Here is a 21,331-nt window from a genome sequence, read left to right as displayed (position 1 = left end):
TCCTCTAGTATCCAGTTCTTCATATATTGAAACTTGTAGGGATTTTTTTTTTTTAAACATTGCTGTTTTCATTTGCTATGTACTTGTTTCTGAGCTTTTTCTCCTATTGTAGAAAATAATCATTACCCACTATCTAGAAAACTGTCTTTTAATCTTCTGATTAAAGATTGCTTAATGATAGTGCCTATTTGTTTGGCTAGAGGCATGTTTTTCTTTAACACTGGAGATTTTGCATGGATTTATAATAAGAGGCTCTTTTCTTTCTTTCTTTTTTTTTTTTTTAACATTAGATAGGCATGAAGCCTCCGTCTCACAGCTGCATGTGTAGTTACTGTTGAAGCAAATGCCTACCTAATTTGACAGTCTTGGTGTGTTTAAGTTTTTGAGTTTGCAAATAAGCGTATTAAGTCTACTGATGGAGCCTTCGGGCAGTGAACAGTTATATGAGGACCCTGATCCTGGAGGCAAATCCCAAGATGCAGAGGCCAGAAAGCAGACAGAATCAGAACAAAAGTTGTCTAAAATGACCCACAATGCTTTGGAGAACATTAATGTGATTGGCCAAGGCTTGAAGCATCTCTTCCAGCACCAGCGCAGGAGGTCATCAGTGTCTCCACACGATGTGCAACAAATTCAGGCAGATCCAGAACCTGAAATGGATCTGGAAAGCCAGAACGCATGTGCTGAGATTGATGGTGTCCCCACCCACCCCACAGCTCTGAATCGTGTCCTGCAGCAGATCCGAGTGCCACCCAAGATGAAGAGGGGGACAAGCTTACATAGTAGGCGGGGCAAACCAGAGGCCCCGAAAGGAAGTCCCCAAATCAACAGGAAATCTGGCCAGGAGATGGCAACTGTTATGCAGTCGGGCCGACCCAGGTCTTCATCCACAACTGATGCTCCATCCAGCTCTGCTATGATGGAAATAGCTTGTGCTGCTGCTGCTGCATGTCTGCCAGGGGATGAGGCAACTGCAGAGCGGGTAAGTCTGCTAGATTTCCTTTTTCTGCTAACTTACTGTTCTTTGAGCTAGTATTCTCCACATTTACCTTTGGTAACTAAAAAGAGGTACCTCAGCAAGTACCTCAAAGTTGTGGTAAAAAATAGTTTTGTTTTCATTGAATAAATGGGATGAATAATATTTATTCTAGCAATTGAATGGATGCTTATAATTCCTGTTTGCTTCCTAACATATTGCTGTATTTTATTTTACCCTTTTGCTAAAACCTTCAGTATCCTTCATGTGTTTTTTATGTGTTAAAAGGCTCAGTTTTATGGTAGAGTAGCAAAGATGCTTCGTTTGTTCTTGTTTTGGTTTTGCACATGAATTGACTTTCTTACATTAATGAAGGCAAGAAAGTTCTAGAATCTGAGTTTTTCTGTGCTTAGCATGAGTATATACTAAATTGCTTATAATTTTCATATACACTGTAACACATCATTGGCATTCAATGTACATTTGCATTCTGTAGTAGAGCATATGCATTCTTATAATTTACTTTTTTTTTTAAGATTTTAAAAATTTTTTTGAGAGAGCACGAGTGCATGAATAGGGGGAGGGGCAGAGGGAGAGGAATAGAGACAAGCGGACTCTGCACTGAGCGCGGAGTCTGATGCGGGGCTTTATCTCATGACCCTGAGATCAGTACCTGAGCTGAGACCAAGAGTCAGATGCTCAACTGACTGAGCCACCCAGGTACCCCTATAATTTACTCTTAATAAACAGGTTTTTTAGGTCTGCCTGAATGGGACAGCTAGGCTTAACAATTTAGAGGAAACTCTTTTCATATAACTTTTTTTTTTAAAGATTTTATTTATTTATTTGACACAGAGAGAGAGACAGCACAAGTAGGCAGAGTGGCAGGCAGAGGGAGAGGGAGAAGCAGGCTCTCCGCTGAGCAGCGAGCCGGACACGGGGCTCCATCCCAGGACCCCAGGATCATGACCAGAGCCGAGGGCAGCTGCTTAACCAACTGAGCCACCCAGGCGCCCCTCTTTTCATATAACTTTCACTTCCATGTCTTATGGAAGTTATGGTTAGTTGAGGCATATAGAAGATATAGTTCTGCTAGGGTTTGAAAACAGGTACATGTAGCCAGGCAGGTAGTGACAATGAGTGAACTCATGTTATGTGACTTGGACAAACTGAAGAGTGTAAGTGCTGTCTAAAGGGGCAGTGTCGTCTTAGCTTTAGTTGATTGTTTTGATTTAGGACTGTGAGCCCAGTCTTGCCAGACCTTCTGATTTTTCAAGAGAAACTTGAAAGATAGCTTAGTAATCTCGTGATTTTTGACATATTATGGAAGCCAAAAAACACATTTATGGGCTAAGTCTGCCCTGTAAGTTACCATCTTGCTGTTTTTTGGCTTTACTTTTATGTATTCCTGAAGGTTTTGATGATTAGTCAGTCGCTTAATTCTGTGTCTGTTTCTGGCATAGGTAAATTTATTTTACTGGATATTTAGCTTGGAAATCCAAATATTGAATCGAGTACCTTTAAACCTCTCCTATTTAACGGTGACATTAAAAACAAGCAAACAAGTAATGGACAGTAAATCACTTCAAGAATTAAGCCTGTCCAGATAACATATCCATCAGAATAACAGAATCATGAGAATAAAGATTCAGATCATTAAAATTAAAGGTATAAATGAAGAAAAGTAATATATATTTATGTGCAAAGTAATATATATTTATGTGCATAATAGCTATCTTTGAAATAAAAAAGATGTTTGGTCATTGACAAAGGACAAAAATGTTGACAATAAAACCTAACAGTGCAACTATATAATTCGTCTTAATCTGTACCAGAGAACACCAAGACATTTTTTTAAAGATTTATTTATTTATTTTAAGAGAGAATGAGCGAGTGCGTGCATGCCCAAGCCCGGGGGGCGGGGGGGAAGAGTCTCAAGCGGACTCCATGCTGAGTGCAGTCTGACGCTAAGTTCCATCTCACAACCCTGAGATCACGACCTGAGCCGAAACCGAGTTGGATACTTAACTGACTGTACCACCCAGGCGTCCCTAAGAAATTTTTTTACTAGTGATTCTGAGATTATAGACTTTTATGTTAAAAAGAAAATTACAGGTAAAGCATACTGTATGCATTTATATTATTTTGAAAAACTTCATAGAGGGGCGCCTGCGTGACTCAGCTGGTTAAGCATCTGCCTTCGGCTCCAGCTCTGAGTTGGGCTCTCTGCTCAGCGGGGAGTCTGCTTCTCCCTCTCCCTCTGTCCCTGTGTGTCCCCTCCCCCGCCTCGTGCTTTCTCACTTCACTCTCAAATAAATAAAATCTTAAAAAACAAACAAAACTTCATAGAGAGCCAAGGGAGAACATTTTTAAAAATTTGTTTCTTTAATACATGTATTTACAGCAAAACCACCAATTTCATTTTTTAAATTTTAATTCCAGTGTAGTTAACATACAGTATTATATTAATTTCAGGTGTACAATTTAGTGATTTCAACAATTCCATATATTAGTGCTAATCAAGATAAAGGTACTCTTAATTACCTTCACCTGTTTCACTCATCCGCAACCATTTGTTTGTTCTTTATAGTTGAGAGTCTGGGTTTTTTTCCTTTGTTCTTTTGTTTCTTAAATTCTACATATGAGTGAAATGATTTGCTATATGTCTTTCTCAGACTGACTTCGCTTAGCATTATACTGTCTAGATCAGTCCATGTTGTTGCAAGTGGCAAGATTTCATTTTTTTTTATGACTGAATAATATTCCATTGTGTATATATACACTATATCTTCTTTATCCATTCATCTGTCAGTGGTCACTTGGGCTGCTTCCATTACTTGGCTATTGTAAATAATGCTGCAGTAAACATAGGGGTGCATGTATGTTTTCAAATTAGTATTGTATTCTTTTTTTTAAAGATTTTATTTATTTATTAGAGAGAGAGAATGAGAGATAGAAAGCACGAGAGGGAAGAGGGTCAGAGGGAGAAGCAGACTCCCTGCTGAGCAGGAAGCCCGATGTGGGACTCGATCCCAGAACTCCAGGATCATGACCTGAGCCGAAGGCAGTCGCTTAACCAACTGAGCCACTCAGGCGCCCCTCAAATTAGTATTGTATTCTTTGGATAAATACCCAGAAGTGGGTATTTTGGCAATTACTGGATCCTATGGTGGTTCTATTTTTAATTACTTTAACTTAAAACCAAGACCTTAAGTTTTTAAAATATAAACCTACTGATTGGACTTCTGTACCTTTCTTGTGCTCATTGCATGGACTATAGTTTCCAGTTTAAAAATTTTTATAAAGTGGAGTGATAACCTGGTGATACTTATGAAGCAGCGTGGGACAGACTCTTAGATTTTTTTCCCCAAGACCCTTAGATTTTAATAATCTTTTGAAAGGCCTTGCCCACTTTAAATTCATTTTTAAAAAAGTAGTGTGCTTCTCTTGAGTCTTTCCAAAGCACCTTAGTTTTCATAGAAACAACAGCCCTTTATTTTATACTCTTTATCTTATTGGTTTATATAGTATTTAATTAAACTGTTTAATTATAGTGAATATAACAAACTGATGTGGGAGCAAGATGTATATGGAAGTGTACCAACCATGAACATTGATTATCCTGTGAATATAAAGTCTGCATATCTTTAAGAGAAAGTGGAAAGTTTAAGAATGAATGGCAAGTTGGTTAAGTGGAGATTAGTCTGGAGACTTTCTCCTCTGTTGTGTCTTAGTAGGAGAGTGTTTCAAATTCTAAATACTGGCTTCTCTATTTTTGTATCTTTTTTTTTTTTTAAACTCATGTCTGAGGATGAAATGTTTTAATACTGGTGATAATTGCTTACGTACGCTGATATTTCTGTCTATATGTTAACATTCTTATACACGTGCATGTACATGTACCTGTGTACAAACATAACCCTAGAGACACATGTTGAATTGATTTTCCAGTATATCCATTGTGTTTGAAAGCCACCTGCTTCTGCCTTAGCCATCTGCCACATAACCAGTCTGGTTTTCAAAGTAGGTTCTTGGCCTTTAAGTTAGATTCCTTTTCAAAATTCAGATTTGCAAATATTATTTGTGCCTAATATATAAAAAGCATGGCTTTGATCTCATGATGGAAATGAGCCCTGGGTGGAACAATTATGACATGTTGAACACAAAGGTTCTCGTTCCCTTCCTTTTTGGATTTACGAGTATATGTCTTTTTCCCACAGAAAAATCTTATTACACATCCACTCTGCTGCAATATTTGAAATGTGTTCTTTTCTAAAAAGTAAATATATGGGCACTTAATAAATATATGCCATATATAGTTGGTCAAATTATATCACTTAAAGGATCATCTTCAACTTCACAAAGGCAGTTTTTTCTGTAAATGCTTTGTGATTTGAAAGTTATATAAAGTTAAATATTTTGAATTTGAAAGAAACATATTTAATGTAGAAAACATTGAAAATGCAGAAAGTAAAAGAAGGAGAAACCAAAAATAAGTATTGCCAATAGTTTGGTTTGTTTTCTTAATATACTACTTACTTAAATACGAAAAAATAACTAGGAGAAAATTTATTTATTTATTTTAGACTTTACCTTTTTTATTTATTTTTTTAAAAGATTTTATTTATGTATTTGACAGAGAGACACAGCGAGAGAGGGAACACAAGCAGGGGGAGCGGGAGAGGGAGAAGCAGGCTTCCCCCTGAGCAGGGAGCCTGATGCGGGGCTTGATCCCAGGACCCTGGGATCATGACCTGAGCCCAAGGCAGACACTTAACGACTGGGCCACCCAGGCGCCCCTAGGAGAAAATTTAAATTTAGTTCCGTTAAGATTATTTTTAAAATAAAACCAGAATCTTATTACTAAATGCATAATTTTATGTCTGTTTTGATTCAAATTCTGTCTTGAGCATTTTTAGATATCCATAAATATTCTTTTTTTTTTTTTTTTTTAAGATTTATTTATTTGAGAGAGAGTGAGAGCAAGTTCCGGGGAGGCAGAGGGAGAGGGAGAGAGAAACTTAAGGAGAGTCCGAGTGAGGACAGAGCCTAGCATGGGGCTTGATCTCATGACCCTGAGATCATGACTGGAGCCAAAATCAAGAGTTGGATACTTAACTGACTGAGTCACCCAGGCGCCCCCCCCATAAATATTCTTTCATAGATTTTTACTGATTACATAATAACATATTTTGTTGTAATACCATAATTTATGGTAACTTTTTATATATTGAGTAGGAGATAGAGAAATGAAAGTATTTAAATTTCCATTGTAATTTCTTTTATGTAGGATAATATACGAAATACTTATTAATCGAGATATTTAGGAGTGGTAGTAATGATAGTGATAGCTATGTTCATTGTGTGCTTATGTGGCAGGCAATATATTAAACACATTATACAGCAGCCCTATTTTTTTTTCTTGATGAAGTAGCAGAGGCATAGAGAAAGTATGCCATGGTTTCAGAACTTAAATACTAAATGTAGGCCATTTACATTTACATTTTGATGAGTATGTTTTAGTAACTCCTCTGTTCTAGGCATTATCTGATTCAAAAGCTGCTTTCACCTACCATACCAGATGGTCTCTCCGTTTTAATATGCTGGACATTGGTCTGAGTATTTGGGAGATCCAAGAATGTACTTTTACTTTCTGTACTTTAAAATGTAAACTTCATCTATATGGATAATATGATAGAAACAATCAGCTATTGGCACTAAATTTATGAAAATTCAGGGTTAGCATTTCATACACAAGATAGTCTTATTTCAAATCCTTCTGAAATCCTTCAGATTTTTAAAAATGGCTACTACATAAGATTGTTTCTGTTATACTTACTATTCACCTTTAAGGTTGTCCGGGGTATCTGAAAACTTTCTGATCCTAGACTCAGTGAACTTACAGTCTAGTTAGAGAAATAGCAAACAATATAAACCAGTATCTGGAGGCGCCTGGGTGGCTCAGTTGTTAAGCATCTGCCTTAGGCTCAGGTCATGATCCCAGCGTCCTAGAATGGAGCCTCCATCAGGCTTCCTGCTGCTTCTCCCTCTCCAGCTCCCCCTGCTTGTGTTCCCTCTCTCCCTGTCTCTCTGTCTGTCAAATAACGAAATAAAATCTTAAAAAAAAAAAAAGGCAGTATCTGTATGATAAGTGTATGGACAAGTTGAGAAGATGAAAGATCCTTTTGGTTTGAAGTGAATAGAAAGCTTAGAGGAGGAGTAGGAGGTGGCTGCATTGATTTGGATCTTGTAGGGGAAATAAGATTTAGATCTGTGAGTACGTGAGGGTAGAAGAAAGGGTTATTTCAGAAAGGGGAATGAACAAGGAAAATAGAATTTATTGGCAGGATAGTTAATAGAGTGGTCAAAGAAACATGCATGTCAGCTGCCTCAGGTCATTTTTGGAATGAGAGTATAAACTTGTCTCTCTTTTTTCTCTCATATCATCTATTCAACATACTTGACCAAATTTCTGAATGTCTGTTATATGCAAGATATTCTGATAAATGTTGTGGTGCACATTTAGGTACATAACACTTGTCCCAATCTCTTAAGATTTTTAGAACTAGCCAGAAAGAGAATATGTACAGCTAGAAGAGCAAGTAATTTATGAATTTTTTAAAAAGATTTTATTTATTTATTTGAGAGAGAGAAAAAGAGAACACTCCTCCAGGGGGGAGGGGCAGAGGGAGAAGCAGGCTCCCCGCTGAGCAGGGAGCCCAAAGCAGGGCATGATCCTAGGACCTGGGATCATGACCTGAGCTGAAGGCAGAAGTTTAACTGACTGAGCCACCTAGGTGCCCCAGTAATTTATGAATTGTAATAAAGCACTTTAACATAAATTATCTCACTTGATCTTCTTAGTAATTTTATTAGATGGTAATGATGGTCCTTATTGTCATTAATTCACAAACTAGGAAGCATAAGTGATTTCAGGGTCACAGAACTTGTAAATAGGAGTGAAGCTTTTGATTTCTGTAGGCTAGTTCTCTTTCTGTAACACTCTGCTGCCTCCACAATATTAATACAAGATAGAATGTGTTAAGTGCCACAAGCAATATAAAAATGTGTTTAGGGAAGGAGTAATTCTGTCCAGAGGAATCTGGGAAAGACTTTAAAGAAGGGTTTTAGGATGTTGGTGTGGGTAATGGGAAGTAAGGATCTCCTCTAAGTTAAAGACTCTTGAATAAAACAAATTCATGTTTTCTTAGGAAACATATACTCTTTAAAGGTGTATGGACTTGAATGATATGGCCTGTCATGTTTTGGCTGATGGGTTGAGAGAAGGCTTAGAACTGTCCACAGGGCTTGTAAGAGGTGCCACGTCTTAGCTTTGATATCCCTCCCAACATCTAGTAGGACACCATTTTGCATTCAAATATCACATGCAGAAATAGCATTTTAGGGTATTTTTTGAATAATGAGCAAATCCTCTTCTCTGCATCTTAAGTGTTGTATTCTTTGGAGTTTTAACCATAACCATACCACTCTTTTCACTCTTCTGTGAACTTAAGTGCTGTCATACTTTCAGCTTCTACCAAATACTGGTCTCCAACTGGACCAGTCCTGTGATTTTCAGAATTAGTTATCTCACTGTCTGTTCGTTGTCTGCATAGGTAATTCTAACACATCATTTCCAAATTTAAATTCATCATCATCTCTCATAAACCTTTTTATCTTCTAGTATGTTTTCTGTCTTAGTTGTTTCCAAACTTGTGTGACTATGGAAGAAATCATTTAGGACACTAGTTGAAAATAAATTTTTATGCCCCACGCCCAGAATTTCTGATTTAGAAGGTCTGGTATGGAGCCTAGAAAACCCTGTTTTAAATCAAGGCCCCAGATGATTCTAGTGCAATCAGCCCATGAGTTTGAGAATCACTAGATCTGACTTTCTGGAGCCACCAGTCACCCACGTTGGCATATAATAACCTTAAGAGTTATTCTGGCACAGAATAACCTTAAGAGTTGTTCTGATCTCTTTTCACTCCTCAATCACACAATCCCCAAATTTGCCCCTGTTCTCCATTCCTAAGTTCATGCCTTAGATTGGGCCTCCATTCATCTCATTGCCCTTTCAGATCCTTTCTCTATGCGGCATGTAGCCTGTGAGAGCTACCTAAAACACAAAGCAAAGGATGCCATTTCCACTGCTTAAAAACCCTTCACTGGCTCCACCATTATGTGAGGAGTAAAGAAAGCTCCTTAAAATGACATGCAAGGCCTTCCATGATTTAGCCCTTGTGTACTTATTTACCTCATGCCATTCCCTGCCTCATACAGAACCTAGCACTTGTTTCCCACACTTTTTATTCTTCTAAAGTTTTCATATTTCCATATCATGGTTAATGCTTTTAGTCATTTAGTCAGCAAATATATATTATCTGATATGTTCTAGGCACTGTGGATATTATGATGAACAAAACCAGATGTGATTCTTGCTCTCATGGAGTTTATAATCAGATGGGGACATATATTAAACAATCATTCAAAACAAGTCTAAATTTTCAACTGTGACAAGTGCTACTGGAGCCTATCATAGGGACATTTGACCTAGTTAAGGAAGTCTGGGTATGACTTTCCTGAGGAAGTGAAAGAGATTGAAAGGATAAACTGAGGTTTATCTGAATGAGGTAACTGAGCTGCAGGTACAAAGGCCCTAAGAAGGGAGGAGTTTTGCTGCATATAAAGGGTAGAATGGCAGGTGTATATACTTGGCCCGTGTGTATGCATGCAAGTGCATACCAGTTAAGGCTGGAGAGATAGGTGCAGTTCATACAGAGGTTTGCAGACAAGGTTAAGCAGGTTTTCTCAACCTACAAGGATGAGTAGCATCAAAGAATTTTAAGCAAGGCTTGGGGATAGGGAGAGTGCAGTATGAACTTTGTGATTAGAGACTATAACTGTGCTTATAGCATGGAGAGTGGATTGGAGTAGATTTAGATTGAATGCAGGTAGATGAGCCAGCAGGCTATTATAGCAGTCCAAGTGAGAGAGGACAGTAATTTAGATCAAAGAATTGATGGTAGAAGTGAAGACAAGAGTTATGTGAGGGCAGGGTATCTTATTCATATTCCCTATGCCTAATACTTCTGCCCTTGGTTTATCTGTTCAATGAATTTAGTAGTAAATAGACATGGGAGCAAGAAAGGAGATCTGATTAGTGAGTTTGAGAATGTATATGGCTAAATCTTTGAAATGGAGTAAGACTTCATTCAGTCATTCATCAGTATTTATTAAATACTATGTATTTAGGCAATGTTCTAGGTAGTTCAGATACATCAGAAAACAAAACAGGCAGAGATTTCTGCCCTTACGGAGTTTTCTTCATATTGAAGGAGATAACGTATAATTCGTTTATTACATTTGTTGTATGTTATGTTGTGAGATGATAAGTATTATGGAAAAAAAATAAAATGAGATAACAGAGATCAAGAGGGTGTATGGAGGGGAGGTGAGTTGTAGTTGTAAAGTGGGATGGGGTAGGCCTTATCGAGAAGGTAACACTTTAGTTAAGACTTGAGGAGAGAAGGAGTTAGTCATGTGGCGGGCTATCTGGAGGATAAGTATTCAAGGCAGATGAAGTAACCCTAGGGTGGGAGCCTGCCTGAATGTTAAAGGAATGGCAAGGAGGCCAGTGTGAAAAAGCTGAGGGAGCCTGGCACCGTAGTAAGAGATAGTTCAGAGAAGTCACAGATGGCCAGATCAGGTAGAGTTTCATAGACATTGTAAGGACTAAATGAGATGCAGAGCCATTAGATGTTTTTAGCATAAGAGTGATACAATAATCTGACTTTTTAAAAAAGATTTTATTTATTTATTAGAGCGAGAGAGCACAAGCTGGGGGAGCAGCAGGCAGAGGGAGAAGCAGACTCCCCACTGAGCAGGGAGCCTCATGTGGGACTCTATCTCAGGATCCCAGGATCATGACCTGAGCTGAAGGCAGACACTTAACTGCCTGAGCCACCCAGGTGCCCCCATCTGACTTATTTTTTAAAGAATCACTCCAACTACCATGTGAGTAGACTGCAGGGAGTCTAGGGTAGAAGGAGAACGGTTAGGAGTCTGTTGTAGAATCTAGGCAAGAAATTATGATGGCTGAAACCAGGGTCTTAGCAGCCTTAAATAGAGCAGTCAGATCAAAGCAAGAGAATAACAGTGATCAGTTTGAAGGTCCTGAATAGGATTCCCTAGAAGGCAAGTGGAGTTGATTAGCAAGAGGGGTTCTCTATGAAGAAAGGAATAATGAGCGTTGATGTAAATTTTATGCAAGAGCATAAAATACCTTAGAAAAACTATTAAGTTATTGTAATGGAAGACCCAATGAAAGAATAAAAGCTTATGATGGCTATGGAATGTGTGTTTTCATGACTATAGGCTAGAGATAGGCCATATTTTGAAGCAATGGTAACATTCATAGTGGTCCTGAAGTCAAGTATACATTTTATGGTATAAATTGAGATTATTTAAGTAAATGCTTTGAAATTTTAATGTAGTATGTAAGTGTGCCTCAGTATTAGGATACTGTTAATGTTTAAAAGTGAAGTGATAACATAAGGGAAGAAATGGACAGTAGAATTAGGGGAGAAAGGAGGCCTTCAAATTCAGAATAGTTTAGTTTGGTTACCTCAACGTTTTTACATATAATCATTGTTTCGTGGTGAGTCAAACTTTGAAACACTCAGATTACTTGTAAGATTATTAAGTCAGATTTTATACTTCATCCTCAAATTGAAGAGTAGTAAATAATTATCGCCTTAAAATTTCCTTGATTATAATGGAAAACAATTTAAGAAAAAGGCTTCTGTCCTGGATTTGCCATTTACTAGCTGAGTGATTTTAAACAAGCTTGTTACTTAACTATCTGAATTTTATTTTATTATTATTTTTTTAAAGATTTTATTTACTTGAGAGAGTGTAAGAGCAGGGCTGGGGAGGGGCAGAGGGAGAGGGAGCAGCACACTCCCCACTGAGCAGGGATCCTGATGTGGGGCTCGATCCCAGGACCCTGGGATCATGACCTGAGCTGGAGGCAGATGCTTAACTGACTGAGCCACCCAGGTGCCCCAGCTATCTGAATTTTAGTGCTCTTGCCAACTTTGTTCTTTGAATATATGATGTAGAATATGAAAAATTGTACAGATGAAAGTGCAAACCTGGGTGAGTGCACCAAAAGCTTCCATGGTGATGTCTCTGTTTATGTGCTCTTCTTTTATATCTGTTACTAAAACACTGTGGGATCAGAAACAGTTTTTTTTGCTATTGTTTGTTTTTCATACATTTGCTCAGTAAGTGTTTTTATGAGTATTTGACCTAACATTGTTTTTGGTCAGTGCTCTACAAACTTTTTCTGTAAATAGTGATAGTAAATATTTTTGACCATCTGGTCTCTTGCAACTATTCAGCTCTGCACTGTAGCATGAAAGCAGCCACCCACAATATGTAAATGCATACCTGGGTTTGGCTGTGGTGAACAGTGTCTGGGCTGTGGCCCATACTTCATCCGCCCCGGTTTTAGGTGCTGAGAATATATGAGTGAATAAAACAAAGAATATTTGTCTTCGTGGAGTTTACTGTATAGTAAGAGGAGTAACATGTAAATAAAATAGTTATCCCCTACTTTTCAAAAAGTTCACATTAAACTTTTGCTTTTATGAAAGACCTACGTTAGTGCTTGTTTTGGCTAACTGAAAAAAATCTGAAGAGGAATTTTGCTTTTACAAAAAAAGGTGAAAAGTGACGGTGGCGTTCAGTGTTTATTTTGCAGTGGGCAGTTACAGAGGTCACACCCCTAGCAGTAAAAGTAGCACTGCCAAGCTCCTTTCCTGGTAACTACACTCAGCATCTTCGCATCAAGCTCTTATAGCTTTGAACTGTGAGCATCTGTGTCTGTGAGCATCTGTGCTTTATCTCAATTTATTTTAAGCATCTGTTACCAAGATGTGTCCTAGGGTATCAGAAACGCCTAAGAGAGGTTACTTTTTGAGTCTGGGGATCAAAAATTTTTTCATACAAATTAATGGTGATTGCTTTTCTTTATGCCATTTCAGCTTTCAGAAATTTTCATATGAATGCTGTATTTTGGAAAGTGTGAGAAATCTATATAAAATATTACAGTTGTGAAGGGACATGAATTCTAGGGCAGGAAATTTTAAGTACCTCCTTGATACGTGGGCACATATCTGAAGGATGGGAGGAAACCAAGAAATATCTGCCTAAGGAGCAGGCTGGGCAGAGGGAAGAGCAAAGGGAAAGGTTCCAAAAGCCTCTGTTATAAAGAAATTTTACTGAAATTGGTTTTTCTTGGCATTGTTAAGGGGAGAGGATGATAATGCCCGTCAAGGCCATAAGTCATAACCTCTTGTTTATGCATGCCAGATAGGTGAGGAACAATACTTAGAACAGTTCTTACTAATGAGGATTTGATTTATGTGTATTAAATTTATGTTGTATGGTTTATATGTTAATGCTTTTCACATTGTGAAAAATTCAACTGGGTAAAATTTAAAGATCTTACTGGCTTTATTTAACAATTCATAACTTGGGCAGCATCCCTTATAGCAAACTTAGGGGCTCTGAAGAGCTGTACAAAGTTTTATAGACAGAAAGGACCAGATACAAGGAAGTTTCACTAGGCAAAAATCAGATTGATATTGCTGTGTTTACTTTCCCTGCAGGGAGTCTCAGGAGTTATCAGGTAGATTACCTAACTAATACTGATTGGGTAATCCCTGATTTGTTGGTTTAAGAGTACCTTTCTGGGAGAGGTGAAACCGTAACTAGATTCTCAGTTTGATAACGTGGGGCTTAGTAGAAGTGACTCCATTTTTAGCCAGTTGTCTTGTTTTTAAACTATCTTAGATCCTTTTATGTAGCTTTTAAAGATTTTATTATTTATTTATTTATTTGAGAGAGAGAGAGAATGAGAGAGAGAACACGAGAGGGGGGAGGGTCAGAGGGAGAAGCAGACTCCCCACTGAGCAGGGAGCCCGATGTGGGGCTCGATCCCAGGACTCCAGGATCATGACCTGAGCTGAAGGCAGTTGCTTAACCAACTGAGCCACCCAGACGCCCCTTTTATGTAGCTTTTAGAATAGTCATGTCAGTTACCTCTTCTAAGGTATAGTTTCAGGTACCTTTTCTCCCAAAGTGTATTTGTCCACTTTGTCACATTCTTTTTATGTACATACTTGAATATACATAAATACTTAATACTATTCAGACACATTTCTAAATATGGAAATTGAAATTGTCTTTTTCATTAAATGGGACATTTCTTTATGCTGAAGACTTTTTATTCCACCAATAACTATCTCTTAAGTATGCCTCAGTTGGAGATTAGCACTTTGAGAGTTATGAGAGCTACATATAAATTGTGCTACAGCCTTATTCTCAAAGACCTTACAGTCTTGGGGGTTGGCAAGATTTATTCCACCAATAACTATCTCTTAAGTATGCCTCAGCTGGAGATTAGCACTTTGAGAGTTATGGGAGCTACATATAAATTGTGTTACAGCCTTATTCTCAAAGACTTTACAGTCTTGGGGGGTGGCAAGATTTACGATTTATGTAAGTGGCAACTAAAGAAGCAGTGCGATGTGGTGTAATCAAGTCCAGAAGTCAGGGGCCTGCGGTTTTAGATTCTGAGAATGACTTGTTTCTGTTATTAAATATCAGTGTGACCTTAAACAAATTAAATTTCATAGGTTTCATTTCCTTCATTTTTCAGATGAGGTCATTACTTCTAATTCGAAAATGCCACAAATTAAACTTGTACTTCCCAGTCTTTTTCATGGTACACATAGAAAATTAAAATATCTGTCCAGCACAGCAGGGTAAAGTGATGACATGTTCATAGCCAGGGTAGTTGATCCAGTCACTGTAGGCTCCACTTGACCACCTGGAGGTCTGAGGTGATTAGTATCTACAGCATAATTGTAACCCATCCTTGTGGTTAAAAGCTTCAATAGAACAATATAAAATCTGATGTTTACTGAATTAAGGGCAGTAGAAGTTCAGAGAAGGGGGAGCTAAGTATGTGGTCATGTTACCGTCAGGGACTTTGTAGAGCATGAGCTCCTTGGAGGATGTCTTAGGAGTATGAGGCACAGTAAGTATAGATCTTCTCCATCCTAAGACAACACAATACCTGCAAATTTCAAGTTTCAAAATAGCTGAGATGTGCTTATTTGTTTGCTTATGAGAGAGAGAGAGAGTTTGTGCATGGGAGGTGAGGTGGGAGGGAGAGAAAGAGAATCCCAGGCAGGCTCCGTGCCCAGAGCGGAGCTCAACATGGGGCTTGATCTCACAACCCTGAGATCATGACCTGAGTCGAAATCAAGTGTCAGATGCTTAACTGACTGAGCCATCCAGGTGCCTGAGATGTACTTTATAGTTTTCTCCTTCTTGGAGAAAAACGAAACAAAACCAAACCCCAATTGTGAGTCTCTGGAGGGCTAGGAACATGTATTATTTATCTTTATTTCCTACCTAGAACCCTAATCCTAACCAGTATGAGGACTGGTAAAACATTTAGAGGAAGTAATGAGAGAAGATTGGAAGAGTGCATAATTATGTATAGCTGATTCTTAAAATCTCTGTTTAGGGGAGAAGGCTTTGATTTAGTATTATAAATGTGAAACTAAATAATTTGGATGATGTGATTGGAAATAGGGAGCCCTCAGTATGGATTTTTGAAAGGTGGTTTGCATGTTGAAAATGTATTTTTTTAAATAGTTATGATCAAGATGGAATAAAATAGGAAAAAAGCTAAGGTATCAGGGAGCTCCCTGAGAAGTTATTGTCATGTAGTGTAAGCATCTACCAGCTTTATAATAAAACATTCAGTTGTTTATTTCTATGGGAAAAGTCCTTTTGAATGTCAGTGTTAGAAATGGTTTGTAGATTCCCAGACTGGCCCCAAAATTCCATTCCTCCAAACTCTAGGTGAAATATTATACACTATTTCACAATTACAGTGATAACTAAATAGTGAAATAATACTAAGCAATGCTATTTAAATACCCCTTATTTTATAAAACAGTAAAAATAAATAAGATCTTTTTTCTTGCCATTAATTCTGAGAAAGAATAAGCTTAATTAAAGGGAAATGCGAAGGTAGATGCACACTTTGGAAGCTAATGAAGGGAAAGTTCAAGGTTAGTCATCCTAGTCTGTTAAGATTACTATCACTTCAGAGCTCACTCTTTCATTTTCCTGTTAATAGGTGAATTTAGAAAAATGAGTATTATCTTTATTAGGCCGCAGTTAGGGAAGTTTTGTGGGTTATTTACAGTATGGACAGAGAGAAGGAGAATTTTTTTGTAATGCTTGGCTGGATCTGGAAATTAAAGAGTAAAGAAAGGGTTGGGGCAGGCAGGTAGGGTGGAAAGAGGAAGTAGGATTACTCTTCCTGGTAATCCCCTCTGTTTGGTGGCTAAGAGCCCAAGTGCTGGGATGATTTCACACTGAAAAGGCTGAACCAACCTGATAGAATCATGATTTCCAGGTCTACATATGGATTTTCCATAAAACAATTGGATAGCTGTGGGCAGAGGACAAGGGAAAGGCACTGCCTGTCACCTTTCCCCATACTGGAGGGCCCATGTAGCACTGCCCCAGGTGATTTTTCTGCCTCCAGGCTGGCACATCAGGAGCAGAAGCAGCTTCAGGCTGCTTTCCTGGGCCCATATCTCCACAAGGTGGAATCGGGGCTGGGAATGCCCAGAAGGACTTCTCACCAAGGCCAACACTTGGCAGAGGCACAGAGAGCTCAGTGTCTGCTGCTTTCTGGAGTCCGTCTTTGAATTAGCTCTCAAAAACCCCATTCTTTCTCATTCTCAATCTCATTCTTAAACTGATTAAGATAATATGTAGATTTAGAGTTTGAGGATTACCCAGGGTTTATAAATAAGGGACCCTGCCACCTTGGTTAATCACGACAGGATGGCATCCAGCTCTGTTAATATGAAAGGGAGTTTTGTTTTGTTTTTTAAGTAGGCTTCATGTGGGGCTTCAGCTCACAGTCCTGAGATCAAGACGTGAGCTGAGATCAAGATCAGGATGCCTAACTGACTGAGCCACCCAGGCACTCCTGAAAGGGAGATCTCTTAAGATTGAATTAGTTGAGCTATGAGCAAAACCTGAAAGCTCAGAAGTACTGTTCTGTGGGGAAGAAATGAGGTGGTGGGAGGGGTAGTTCCTATTGCTGACCACCAGGTGGTGCCCGTAAGCCAAGATCAGCAGGTGGAAGTGAGGTGATGACTGTCCTATGGACAGGACATTAATAAATATGGGATTATGACTTGAGAAATAATTAGCACAGGAGATCATTAGGATATGAGCTGGATTAAGTACAGTGACTATGATGTAGTTGTAGTGTAAATATGCCCTTTGTAAATATTGAACTGAAATGATAACTATGGAAATGAATAGATAATAGAAGACTAGGTAAGACTTAATGACTGTTAGAATTTTAAAAACTTAAAGGTAAACAAAATTTAAAACCTAAAGATTTGCTTGGGAGAAGTAGTGAGATAATGTCCATTTTCCACAAAATAGCTGAAAAATTATAATCTTTGATGAACACCAATAGAGATTTGTTTTCTGTATATTTAGGGTCAGGTAGGTGACACTGTCAAGGGAATATTTTTTCTTGACAAGGGAATAATAGGAGTTTGGAAAAGTAGGAATAATCCAGAGATGGAGATATATTTTGGCTTTTTAGTTGTTTTCTGTTAAAGGTACTTTATAGAACAAAACTTGGTTGCCAAAATAAGTAATCTTTAGTTTTATTGACCCTAGTTCAGAGGTCCAGAATGTGTGTTTCTTTTAATATAGTATATTTATGTAGTGGTCCAAGAGATATTTTGATTATCCTTAATGATCTTATATTGACATTTAATATGGTTGTCATAAGGGTGAAATTGAGGGTATATCTAGGATGTTCTTGAACTTGGTAAATTTGTTTTGCAGAGTTATCATAAGGATGCTTCTAAAGTGTTTTTTTATATTTTTAAAAATATGAGTTACATTCCTCTGTTTGAAACAGCAGCTTTTGTGATGAAGGCTCAACATAAAACAATGTTCAGTTCACGCTTTAAGTTAGATATAACCTCCTTTTCCTTTACATTATAAAACAGATACATACTTGCAGAGTAATTAGACCTCTAAAGGAATATAATATGTGGCCTCACTTCTGCTTTTCCCTTTTATTCACAAGGGATTTGGGTACTTTATCAGTAGCTTTGATTCTTAGTTGTGGGGGGAATTTTGGCAACCAGAGTCCCACTACTCTTTTGTTTATCCATAACACTGTTAAACTGTCTTCCCTTGTGACTGTTAGTTTCCAAAGACTCATAGGTAGATAAATAGATAATCTAGACAGAAGGACAGACCAGGATCATGTATTATATAAGGTAATCACTAGAACAGATTGATTTTTTTTTCCCCCCAGAGATGAGAGTACAACGTTTTATCTCAAGAAAGATAGGCAACTTTGGCAGGTTAGCACAATGTTGGGCTTAGTAAGTATTTGTTAAAAATTGATTTATTTTGAGTGCACTCGGTGGCTCGTAGGGGAAGATGGTGGCTGCTCCTTTGGAGGAGAGGGATTGAGAGGGGTGGAGGGAAGAGTGGGGGGGCAGGGGGAGACATTCCTGACAGTGAAGACAAACCCTTCACTCACCATTCATTAGGAGCTCTGCTCAGCGCTGGAGGTGTCGTAGGACTAATACATCACCATAGCTACAGAAATTGGTTCTCCTCCCCGTTTTTTCCATATGCCTTGGTTCCAGCACCAAGCACCTCGACAACTATTTTATAAACCACCTGATTTGCACAGCAGCAAGCAATGCAGCAGCTTACCTTTGATGGAAAATGGATGAGAAAAGCAGTAAACTGAAAAACCATAGAGTATAATCCATCTGTAATTAAGTATTTGGAGAATAGAATATGGCAAAGAGACCAGAGAGATACGTGGGCAATTCAGCCTGATGCAGGTTATTATAATGATTTGGTCCCACCTATAGGGATCTTGAATAATCCTATGAATGCAATAACAACAAAATTTGTTAGAACATCAACTAATAAAGTGTCCAGTATTTGTTGTTAGGTGGACTCCAGAAAGAAGACGGTTGGTCACTGGAGCTTCTAGTAGAGAGTTCACCTTGTGGAATGGACTCACCTTCAGTTTTGAAACAATATTACAGGCTCATGATAGCCCAGTGAGGGCCATGACTTGGTCACATAATGACATGTGGATGTTGACAGCAGACCATGGAGGATATGTGAAATATTGGCAGTCGAACATGAACAATGTCAAGATGTTCCAGGCACATAAGGAGGCGATTAGAGAGGCCAGGTTTATACACAGTATTCCATTTTCTGTAGTCCCTACTGTCATGGTTAAATTACTCTCTAAGTGTATTCTGGGTGCAGAGATGCATGGACTCTGTCAGATTCTGGGATACTTTCTGCACCCTATAAACACAATATTTTTCTTTGTTTTCACATGCTCACCATTTTGCTGGCATTTTTCTGAAGTAGTGTTGTCCGGGTATCAGCCTTTGCAATATGTTAGAGATGTATTGTCTGCCGCATTTTGCACTGGTTTTCTCTTTTCATTTATGGTTAATGTGTATAAGTTGTTCCTTTGTATTACCTACTGTGTAAGACAAGACTCTTTCATTCCGAATAAAGAATTCAGTCTTTAATTATTTAAAAAAAATTTGACTTACTTTGATACTATGTCATTGTGACCTATGGTCTTGTCAGTCAGTAGAAGAAGACTAGATTTCACTTTGGAGCTTTTATACTTAAGGGTTACAATATGTATTTGCATTGATTTCTGTCTCTTATTTTATATATAGATGGACTTTGAAAATACCTTTTCCTAAATAGAATCATTTTAGATATATAAAAGATGTTTGATTTTAAAAATTAATCTTGGGGCACCAGGGTGGCTCAGTTGGTTAAGCGTCCCACTCTTGATTTTGGCTCAGGTCGTGATCTTGGGGTTGTGAGATTGGGCCTTGTGTTGGGCTCCACGCTGGACGTGGAGTCTGCTTAAGATTCTCTCTCTCCCTCTGCCCCTTCCCCCATTAAAAAATTAATCTTACGACAAGTCTCTTTGTAAAAAGAGTTAATAAGGATTTATTGGTTTATATATTATAAGAATATTCATACCTCCAGCCAAAGATCAAGTCAAATATCAAGAACTGACAAATATATTTTATTTTATCATAATAACATCTAACTGGAATAAGGAGCCCTGACTCACATTTCAAAGTTGTAATAATGAGGAAGTTAAGAATTTAGAAACTTTGGGTTACAAAATGAGTCCCTTGCAACACATGATTTTCAGCTAGTAGATCTGGCTGTTTCCAAGTGATTAGCAAAGACTCAGACTGCTAAGCTTTAGAGACAATCCTAACTAAACTCCTCATTTTACAGGCCCAGGGTGTTAAAACCTGCTTGAGGTTATATAGCTAATTATGAAAGATACCAGGTCCAGATCCCTGGGTTCCCTCTGATTCTGTGTTTATTAGCATTCTTGCCTTTTTTATCCTGTTGATCATGTCAGAGAACTGAAGAATAGCAGTTCTGTCAAGTAGGAGAAAGTTTTTTTCTTTTTTCAGATAGTGGTAACTAGATCAGCTTGTTTGAATGAGGGCAGAAATCTAAGAGCAGGGACAAAGACTGATTTCATTGTTTGGTTTCTTATGCTATTACTTTTAAATAATTCTTGTTTTCTTTTTCAGATGAGTAGCAATGGAAATAAAATACTGTAGTGATTCCTTAGAGTTACTTCAATACCATTCATCATTAAAATATGAGCAGTGACTTTCTAGATTCTTACATATCTAAACAAAATAATAAGAAAATGGAGTAATTATTTACAGGGTCTAAGATAAGGCCTCTTCTATTTACTGAGGTAACCAGTTAAATATACAGTCTCTGTGTATATTTCTGCATTATGAGGTTGAGGGTGGGGGGAAGAGAGCTCATAATTGTAGTCTCACACTGACCACAAAATAAAGTTGGAGAATTATAGTTAAGAAAGGGGGATGAAGGTGAGAACCATCCCTCTGTCATCTTCTTATTGCCCTAAGATAGCAAGAAACCTGCCCTGAGAATGCTGAATTTTATTTTATTTTATTTTATTTTTTAAAGATTTTATTTATTTGAGAGAGAGAATGAGAGAGAGCACGAGAGGGAAGAGGGTCAGAGGGAGAAACAGACTCCCCGCCGAGCAGGGAGCCCAATGCGGGACTCCATCCTGGGACTCCAGGACCATGACCTGAGCCGAAGGCAGTCGCTTAACCAACTGAGCCACCCAGGCGCCTGAGAATGCTG

The 21,331-nt window shown here is 38.1% G+C and overlaps 1 protein-coding gene and 1 pseudogene across 6 annotated transcripts in view; both read left to right on the top strand.

Annotated features, from left to right (window-relative positions):
- TMCC1 (transmembrane and coiled-coil domain family 1) overlaps positions 1–21,331 on the top strand; it is a 251,589-nt gene that overhangs the window by 63,547 nt on the left and 166,711 nt on the right. For 2 of the 6 annotated variants that reach the window (XM_073901690.1, XM_073901689.1), the window contains exon 3: positions 295–982. In XM_073901690.1, coding sequence (XP_073757791.1) covers positions 416–982 — 567 coding nt within the window. In that variant the 5' untranslated portion in view covers positions 295–415. Of the gene's footprint in view, positions 1–290; positions 983–21,331 lie in introns of those variants that run through there. The other 4 variants (XM_025884741.2, XM_025884742.2, XM_025884743.2 and 1 more) reach the window with 3 other exon arrangements.
- On the top strand, positions 16,098–19,740 carry LOC112833565 (pre-mRNA 3' end processing protein WDR33 pseudogene; annotated as a pseudogene).

Source organism: Callorhinus ursinus, unplaced genomic scaffold (genome assembly GCF_003265705.2).
Source record: "Callorhinus ursinus isolate GAN/ISIS: 27379988/994484 unplaced genomic scaffold, GSC_fseal_2.0 scaffold15, whole genome shotgun sequence".
NCBI classification, from domain to species: Eukaryota; Metazoa; Chordata; class Mammalia; order Carnivora; family Otariidae; genus Callorhinus; species Callorhinus ursinus.
This window is presented reverse-complemented; position numbering and strand designations above follow the sequence as displayed.